Here is a 9,811-nt window from a genome sequence, read left to right on the forward strand (position 1 = left end):
CCGGGCCTTATCTACACCCGAGAAATGTCCTGCTTTGTAAATTTGCCTATGGATGCTTCAGTCCGAAACAGTTTGATATTCAGTACATTGTGGAGTCAGAAAAGGAGAACCCTGGTCTCTCTTTTTCTGACTCAACTTGTAGTTTTTATTGTTTTATTGTTTAATTGTTATGTTTTAATTTACTTTATTCTATTATCTGTTAATTTGTTTTTTTAGATGTTGGTAATGTACAATGAGCATCTCTTTGTTGTAAATGTATGTCTGTGTGGTTTGTATAATATTTGAAAATCCATAATAAAATATTTTTAAAAAAAAAAGAAAAGAACACGGTCATGATTTGGTCTGGTCTGGTTTTTTCAAAGTTTAGATCTTGTTTTAGTTTTTTTTATTCTTCCCTAGTGTTGCTTGTCTTCCCCTGTGTTTAAATGTTTCTGAGTCTTTAGTGTTTCCTGTTTTATTTTGTCATTTGTTATCTTAGTGTTTCTCTCTTTTCTAGAGTATGGAGAGTAGAGTTCTCTTTTAGTGTTTTAGATTGTAGTTCTTGGGTGCGTTCGAATTGTCCCTCCTATCTCCTTTCACTATCCACTTTACCTTAACCCCGGAAGCAGTTAAGTGGCGGCCATGATAAGAGCCGTTCGAATTCTCTAAAAGTTAAGGAAAGGAGATGAGATTTAATGCCCCACAATTCCTGGCGGCCGCAACATTTAAAGCGACTTGCACATCCGACTGTTCACGAACATTAACGATGACAGAAAAGGGACCCAGATCATGTAAATTGCAGTAATATGCCTTGAACAACTTTCAACAATCTTGAACCCGTAGGCGAACTATGAACATTATGCTGATGTTGTAAAACGATCAAAGTGAGTTTAACTTTTATTGCAGCCTCAGTTTGCGTTCGTTATTTATCCACTTTGAGTGTTTTGGCAGCCGTAAGCAATATCATAAATAACGTTAAACTTTCCTTCAGTCACAGATGCTGTTAAACTGGACGCACTCTTCAGTGGCAAGAGGAATGCGGCAAAGTTAGGCTGGGAGTAAGTATATTTGTTGTGAAAAACGTTTTTACTATAACTGGGTATGGCGAAGCTAATTCTGACCTATAGGCAGGTGGTGAAGGAGATGGGGCTAGAGGGGCAGGTGACTGCCATACAGGCCTAAAAAAAAAATGGGACAATTTAAAAACCAAATACAAGGTACAAATCATGTGGCTGGGCACTGTGGTGGGCTGGTGTTTGTGGATATTCCCTTGTATATTTAAAACAGTCTTACGTTGGCTACCCCAGTCTTAGGAAATTTAATGTGCCTATTACTTATCAAACATTACACATTTGATTAATCTTAAACATTTAAGGCAAAAGCAATTATGAGTACACACAATGTTGATAATAATACTTTTATTCATAAAGTGCTTTTAATGAATGTGCTGTACAAAGGTCATACAAAAATACAGGGACATGTTGAATGGCTTTTAACTATTCCATTAGGCCTTTTGGTCAGTTTGCGTTCTGCCCCAAATGCCCGTTCAGTAACATTCTTTCATCCATGTGTTAATAGGAGTTGAAGAATCCCCCCCACTGGAATGGGCACGGACAGTGGTGAGGCAACAGCAGCCACTTGGCCATGGTTTGATGCCATGCATGAGGCTCTGGGGGAAAGGCCTTCTATTCAGCCTCCCACCCTCATTGCCTCATGCCCGGTGTCAAACCATGACCAGACTGCTGCTGAAGCCTCATCCTCCTCATCATCCCTCCAGCCTGCCACAGATGATGAGGAGTCCGTGCCCTCCACCTGCTCCCAGCCTCCCACCAAAAGGCAGAAGAGAAGTGGGGGCCTGTTGGCCTTGATGAGGGAGCAGGCCAGAAAGGATGACGCCACCAATGCTGCTCTCCTTGAGCAAAACGAGAGATTCCTGGGCCTGCTGGGCGAATTAGTGAAAAATAAAAAAAAATAGAAGAAACGTACAAACAAAATTAGTCCAGTTGTGTTAATTGAATGATATCAAATGTAAAGTTCTGCAGCCATCCATCAGGAGGGTAAAACCTGACACCAATGCATACTCACCATAAACTCTCAATTAAAGGAAAAGAAAGGCAGCTCAGCCCATAATGTCAAACTGAAAGAAAGAGAAAGTGGGGGAAATAACATTAGTGCAAATTCATTTCAGAATTTATAGAAAATGTGACTAGAAACCCATGCATTACCTTAGAAATATTAAAAATAGTCATGATCCTGCAGTGCGGGGGGACATTGGTCTGGGGCTGATGCATGTGCTGCCAGCCTGTCCCTGAAACGCTGACCCCCATTTTCATCCCCTTGTACAGGTGGTGGTGGTGGTGGTGGAGGCACAGGATCCTCATCCTCTGCCGGCTCCAGGATGTCCCCAGCAGTGAGGCAGATGTTGTGGAGCATTGCACACACTGCCACAACATTCGGAGCAAAGGTATGCTCTACTTCCAGGTCTCTGAAAAGGATCCCTCGCCACCGTGCCTTCATCATGCCAAAAGCCCTCTCTATGATGCACCGCCCTCTGGCATGGTGAGCATTATAGCGCACCTCCACTCTCCCCCTCAGTGGCTCCTGGTATGGGGTAATAAGGTTCACCGGTGCATTGAGGCACGGATATCCCCCGTCCCCCACAATGAAATATCCAGCTGGTGGGTAACAGCCTCTGACAAATACTGGACTATTCCTCAGCACCCTGGTGTCGTGGACTGAACCAGGGTAGCCCACAAAAATGTCCAGAAATTTGCTGTCACAGATCGCCTGCAGCTGGACCGAGTGGAAGAGTTTCCTGTTCAGGTAGTCTGATGCATGAGGACCATGGGGAGCCTTGATGCGGATGTGGCATCCATCAATGGCTCCCACACAGCGGCTGAAGGCTGGGCTGTTGGCTAGGTGCTGGAAGCCATTTCCTACTTCAGCACACTGCGCAAGGGTTGGGAATTGGACAACTTTTGCCAGGTGGGTAAGAAGTGTCTCGCACAGTCTATGGACAATGTCAAAGACGGTTGTCTTTGGCACATCAAAGACCCGGGAGACAACAGTGTATGACAACCCATGTGCCAGCCAGTACACCACCAGGAGAACCTCCATGTACTGACCCCAGACATGGGTCTCCTCCCTCCTGAGTAGGGCCATCAGGGCCTCAATCGATGGCCTACTCAGACGGTAGTCAGGGTGTAGATCCTGTGTTAGATCAAAAAAGATCTGAACAAGGGGGACATGGGGGTGGCATAAATGTTTCTCCTCTCCTGTCAAGGACAAAATAAAGTGTCAATACATGACAGTGTGTTTTTTCCCGTCTTCTTTTCATTTTGAAACCTAATGATGCGTTTTCATTTTGTAAGGTAAAACATAATGCCTATATTGTACATAGGAACACATTAGATGTCTTTAGTCTAAACCCATATCAGCATCCTCTTACCGTTTGTGCACACAATGCCATGTGCCTCCGCAGTTGCACCCTCCTCCTTCTGATTATGCGTTGGTTTTGCTGCATGGCGGACCATACAGCAGCAGCAGCAGCAGCAGCAGCAACAACTTCTTCATTCTCCATTTTTTCTTGGTAACTAAACAACTCAGCTGTCCTTTTATAGGCCAGTCAATGATAATTGTCTCATCCGGATTCATACCACACAGCTGGGTAGATCGTTGTTGGCCATTCATTGAGTGTGGTAGTGTTGGGCCATGGATTATCTGATCGTTATTTCTTTTGGGAATCAACTATTTTGTCACATTATAAATGCACAGCCTGTATCAGTCATAGCAAATTCATAGCAACATCAAGTCTAGATATCACAGTGTTTTCTGATTTGTGTTGTGGTTCTTGAGATATTATGCAAAGCCATATAATCACATTATAATCACCATAAACAACATCACCCTGTCTTTCAGGTAAAAAGGGATCAGAGACATTTTGAGCTAGATGATGTTTTATTCAACATATTTCATTCAATTCAGAATGTTTTGTGCATTTCTTCAGTTGTACATTCTTGTCTTGCATAAATGTAACAATTAATTTCATACTTATTTTGATGTTGATTTCTGAGTGGACAGGAATGTGATGGTTTCACTTTTCTTACTTGTAGCCTGGTAGTCTATATTGCTTTTATTTCAATCCCAACCTTGTGGTAATTAGGATTATTTCACCGGTAAGAAGGCACAGGGGAAAGTTTTTTAGATGCGTTTTTTGTAGTCCATTTTCGGAACATTGTAGTTTCAACACGGCGGACTCACGTCATTAACCTCCGCCAGCCCGTCGCATTGAATGGTACTGGAAAATGCGGTCAGATTGTCAGAGCAATGAGATCGCCTTTCCCTAAGTCCTTTATGAATTCTCCTCTCATGAATTCACCTTTCCTTGACCTCATGAAGTTTTTGCGGGGTTAAGGCAAAGTGGATAGTGAAAGGAGATAGGAGGGACAATTTGAACGCACCCCTTGTCTCCAGTGTTTCCCTCCAGCCTTGATTGCCCTGATTGTCTTCACCTGTGTCGTTAGTCTCACCTGTGTTTGATTACCCTGTCTATTTAGTCTCTGTGTTTCTTCCCTTCTGTGTCAGATTTGTTGTTTGTTGGTCCATGGCAGATTTAAGTTGTCTTATGTCAAGCATCAGTCTTCCTAGTGAATCCTCGTGGCTTCAGCCTTTGTGGTTTTTCAGTTGGACATTTTGGATTTGATTTTAAGTAAGCTAATGTTTGCCTTTTTGTTTAAAAAATAAAATAGTTTTCTTTATTCTGGGTCCTCTTCTACATTGATTTTTTTCCGCAAACCATGACACACTGAGCTGGTTTTGGAAGGGAGAAAATAGGTACTCATGCAATATGAGAACTGTTCCCTGGCATCATCACACAGGTATGTAGAAATATTTGGTGTTATGGACAGATCCTGAGTCCTTCTATTTATTTTTTTGTTTTACTTTCTTTCCAGATTGTTGATTGTCAGAACAAGGTCGACACTGTGAGCTGTGCTGGAGTGGAAAAATAATTCATGTCATCCATCAGATTTGAGGGAGAAACAGTCTGGTACTATTTTTATGACATAAAAGCCATCATCAAATGAAATGTACTATAGTCACGAGTACAGGGATTAGGCGCCAATCTCTTGATATAAGGATTTTGAGAAAAATCAAGGGAGGATTTGAATGGGGCAATGTACTCCTGGAACCAGAGACACCGAAAAAGTGATCAATCCTTGTTGAGCTATATTGCGATGGTAACAATCAGAGACGTAGCTGTGACACTGTTATGATCATGGGTAGTGTAGTTCTTTCCCTCAATATTGTGAATAAATCTTGTTTTTCTTAAAACAAGGTTGATATGAACTTGTGTCTCCTACAGGAGCATAGACTGCCGTTTCACACTCGGGTAGCTCAAGGTAAGTCTACCATGGATGGTTATGACATAGTGGCTAATAATCAAATCCCCTATGGAGAAAATCAATGGGATTTTTACTTCCGGAACCACACTGTTGAGCCCTATTTCCATCTCTGACTCAGATTCTGCAAGAAGGTTCAGGTCTGCCCTCTGACGACGTGACCACATGCTAGGTCTCTGTGTGGGTAGTGTATAGTCATGGGATAACAGTTATGACTCCCTTTTTTTTTTTTAGCACCCAGGAGTCATTAAAGGCTTCATGCGGGGAGGGAGCCACAGGTCGGCTTCAATCCTGGGCCATCCTTCAGATTGTTACCAAGATTCACTAAACCTTTGACCTGCCGGATCATTTTTATGCATTTCATTCATGAAATAAACATAAATTGACCATTTAAGGTTGAATGTGGGGCTGTAAAGGGAGAAATATGGGGCTGCTCTGTATGTGCACATATCCAGGTCTATCGTAATTTATTTACCGTTGACCTCAATGAAACACTAATTTCTTCTCTCTGGTTCAATGATACAGAGCATCAAAATCACGTCTCGTCTTTAATCCAAGACCAGCATATGGAAGGAATTTCAATTAAACCTGATACAAAACAGTACTTGTTTTTCCACTATAATAGTTAAGTCTGTATATTGCTCTTATAGAAGAAAAAAAAACATGTCACATTAGTGCCAATAGTTCTTCATGAACCCTCGTCCTTGCCCTGGATGTGTATTGAGGGTATTGGTAGTTCATTTGGCTAGTACATTTCAAAGAGCTATGTGCCACATGGCTGGTAAATGTTTGTACCAGAACAGTTTTCAGTCTGTTCGGGGAAGCTTCAGCTACTTTCTCCTGCTTCTCTGATGTCTGTGTATGTGTGTAACCTGGTCAAACGGTCGGTTCAACTTTTTCTTTATTCACTCTGACTTATTTCCACAGCGAGCAACGTCCGTCTCCGGAGCATGCCAGCAGTGCCACTGTGCTCTGCTCTGTTACCTATTACTGAAAAGTGTATTAATATTTTGGTCAGTAAAATATACCTGGTCGGTTAATTTCTTCAACTAACCACCACCTTGGCTGGTGAGTCAAAAAGTTAATTTCGGACCATGGTTGTAGTTCTGTGTGTAATGGCCAGTCCATTTCTGATGAAGTTAGTGGGAAAACATTTTTTATTGAGTAAAAGGACATTCAGAAAGTGTACAATATATGATGCTGGAGAGACCTTCTTTGTGAGAGTTATATTGAGTGTTTTTTTAATTATTTGCTCTATGAAGAGTCCTTAGGAAATGAAAGCTTGGCCAAGCTCCTTTCTGAGCCTAACTGGCGGTTTCCATAGTATCCTTGTGCGCAATGTCTCCCCTGTGGTTTTGCTTCGCAGTGGAGTTAAATCATGAGCAGCTGTACTCGGGGGTTAACAAGATCCTGTAGAACAACAAGCTCACACAGAAGACAACAATGTTGAAACATTGAAGAGGTTGATTTGGTGCCATGTTATGTTGATAGAGTTGTAGAGGCCATTTTAATCATGATAACTTTAGTGTCAGAAGTATAGTTTAAGTTTGTGTTAATAGAGTATATTTTTTTGTGTTGTAAGAAATAAGTATTAATTTATGCAAAGTACTTGATTTGACATAGAAACCTTTATGGTGAATAATGGATTTATTTTGTGTTATGGGTGGAGCCGAGTTAATTAATTTGGGTGCGACGCACAGGTGGTGAGAAAAAAGTAGATTGTTTTTTGTTTGTGGACTGTGGTGGAGATATAGGAGCCATGCAGCAAATGTTTTTTGATCGTGACCTTTTGTTATGAGTTTTGATATATTCATTTTGGATCTGTTCTGGAAACAAGTGGAATTACGAATAAAATAAGAAATCAAGTGAAACAACGGCTCTGTGAGTATATTTAAGTGGACACGCATCAGGAACGAACAGGTTGGCTCCTATGACACATGTGACAATTTTTATATGACACACAAGAAGAAATTGCCACTACAACTGTGATGGCATAAACAATTGAGAGTCTGTATATTTCTTTGGGAATTGAACACAATAGCTCATCCCTGTCTCTGCTTTTTATGCCTCAGAGCTGTTGACATACTTTATCAGCTGTATGTTTTATAAAATCAACCTGCTGTTAACGTCAATGGCGAGGTTTTTCTAACAGTCAAAAATAGTGTTGTCAGTGATGAAATGGACACCAACCGATTGACTTAAAGCTTTCAAAAGAGAAGCATAAGAGGGTCTTTATTAACAATCAGATGTCAAGCTTCAATCCATCCAAGATTGGTTTAAATCTTCCATTAACCCCACTGGGTCATACCTGTTTACAGTTCACATTGACACTCTGAAAGCTCTCGCTCTCTTCCATATCCACATCTTGATTGTGCTGTACAAACTGTATGGCAATTGTAAGGGACAAAAGCAGTATCCATTTCTGTCATTCACGAGCAGATGGGTTTCTTTAGACAACTCAGACAGTTTGACAGAATTACTTGTGCAAAAATAGCAGCATTTTATTGAAAAAGTATTATTTTGTCTTCTTTTGTGTTTTCCACTTCCTAAACTGAATATATTTTACCACATTTCAGGTAATTTAAGATCAGAAACTTACGCCACTAACCCACTTGGTATGTGTTCCCCACACAATGTAAATGATATACCTTCACATCTCATTGATCGATGAACTAGCAGTCTGTAAAATCATTATAAGGAGGGTTGTGCCATTTAAATGAAGCTGACAAAGAGAAAGGGTTGTATTGTTTTCAGAATTAATAACTGTATGATGTTCAACACTTGTTCATTCTTTTGTAACTTGCAGTCCAATATGCAAGTTTTTTTATTTGCAAGAAAGCAACGTCAAGGACTTCAACATTGTTTATTTAAGCACACAACAACTTTTCATTGTAGCTATTTAGTTACCAAAGAAAGTAACAAAGAACATTTTCTAAAGCTTGATTTTATGACAATACTATAAAACATAATGTTAAGTTTATTATTATTATTATTTAATTCAATCTAGGTGAAGTTGAATACAATAAATTATGACCAGACAACACACACTTTCATTTAACACTAATTAAACAGTGAGCCTGGCAATAAAGTTGTCACTGATTATTCCAGAGCAGGTATTGTCTTTTATGTTGAACCCTGATTACTTAGTGATAAACCTGCATTCTCTTTTAGCTGTCTTGTCATAGCAAATTAAAAACATAAGGTGTTATAGAAAGTATTTACTAACAGTTGACTACCAGGTTTCAATATCCTGTGTTTCTAAGACTTCAATCAGATATTACGCTGTACTGTTCCAATGATCTAACAACGTTCAAGAAATTAATTTATGCAGTGATAACGTCTGTAAAATGTGCTTTCTTATTTCTGGTAATTTAAGGCCATATACTAGGGGATTCAGAACGGGAGGAATGACAACAAACTCAAGTGAAAGAATACCTGACACAAATGGATTTATCTCTTCAATATTATACCGACTCAGAGCAATATCACAGAATCCAGTGATGGAATAAATCACAAATGAGACAATGTGTGGCAGACAGCTGTGTAATACTTTCCCTTTGAATTCTGCAGAGCTTTTCCAGCAAACAATTACAATTTTCAAGTAGGAAAATAAGACAAAAGCAAGGGGAAGGAAAACTGTAGTTATAGTAAACCAAAGACCATAAATATTGTTGGTATCGGTAGCAACACATGACAATTTTACAACATTCCAGTTAGCACAAAACAATTTTTGTATCTCATTACCACATAAAGGAAGCCTGGTTGACAAAGAAATGAGTACTATGATACCAACGGCTGGAAAAATGCATGCAAATGCTGACAACTTTAAAACAGTTTTAGAAGTCATCTTTCTGTGATAATGTAAAGGATGACATACAGCAACATATCTATCATATGCCATAATGCTAAGAATGGTCATTTCATTGGCAGCATATGTGTAAATAATATATATCTGAGTGAAACAAGCAAGCTGGGAAATCAAATGATTAACAGACAAAAGATCAGTTAAGAATCTGGGGAAGAATCCAGAAGAACCATACAAAGAATTTACAGATAATAGAGCAATGAAAATATACATTGGCTCATGTAGTGTTCTTTCTCGAGATATAATTGTTATTATTACAAGGTTAGCATATAGAATAAATGTGTAGAGCAGGAAGCAAAAGAAAAAGGCTGCATAGCGATAGTCTCCAATGTTCACAAACATGGTGAGGTTGAAATAAAAGGAATCGGTACTGTTCTCCATTCCACTCTCAGTAAGTCAGTGCATATAGGAATTCAGTTTTTCTTTGTGACATGACAGAGCTCTGTTTTAAGGAAAAATCAAACATTGTTAAGCCTAACATGACATGTTTCTGGACATGTCTGCAGTAGTTTCCGTATACTTACTTGAGGAGAATTGTCTGTATTTGTGTCCTCAGATTTTTCCCCAG

At 39.8% G+C, this 9,811-nt stretch overlaps 1 protein-coding gene across 1 annotated transcript; it reads right to left on the reverse strand.

Moving 5' to 3' along the window:
* Positions 1 to 8,344: 8,344 nt before the first annotated feature.
* On the reverse strand, positions 8,345 to 9,811 carry LOC132986540 (olfactory receptor 51L1-like). Its single transcript, XM_061052992.1, has one exon. It carries the CDS (start codon positions 9,622 to 9,624, stop codon positions 8,689 to 8,691), a length of 936 nt encoding a protein of 311 aa, XP_060908975.1. The 5' UTR covers positions 9,625 to 9,811; the 3' UTR covers positions 8,345 to 8,688.

Source organism: Labrus mixtus, chromosome 13 (assembly GCF_963584025.1).
Source record: "Labrus mixtus chromosome 13, fLabMix1.1, whole genome shotgun sequence".
Taxonomy (NCBI): Eukaryota; Metazoa; Chordata; class Actinopteri; order Labriformes; family Labridae; genus Labrus; species Labrus mixtus.

Bases quoted from the DNA above. Each gene is read 5' to 3' on its own strand.
- LOC132986540 (XM_061052992.1), bottom strand. From the start codon at position 9,624: ATGGAGAACAGTACCGATTCCTTTTATTTCAACCTCACCATGTTTGTG.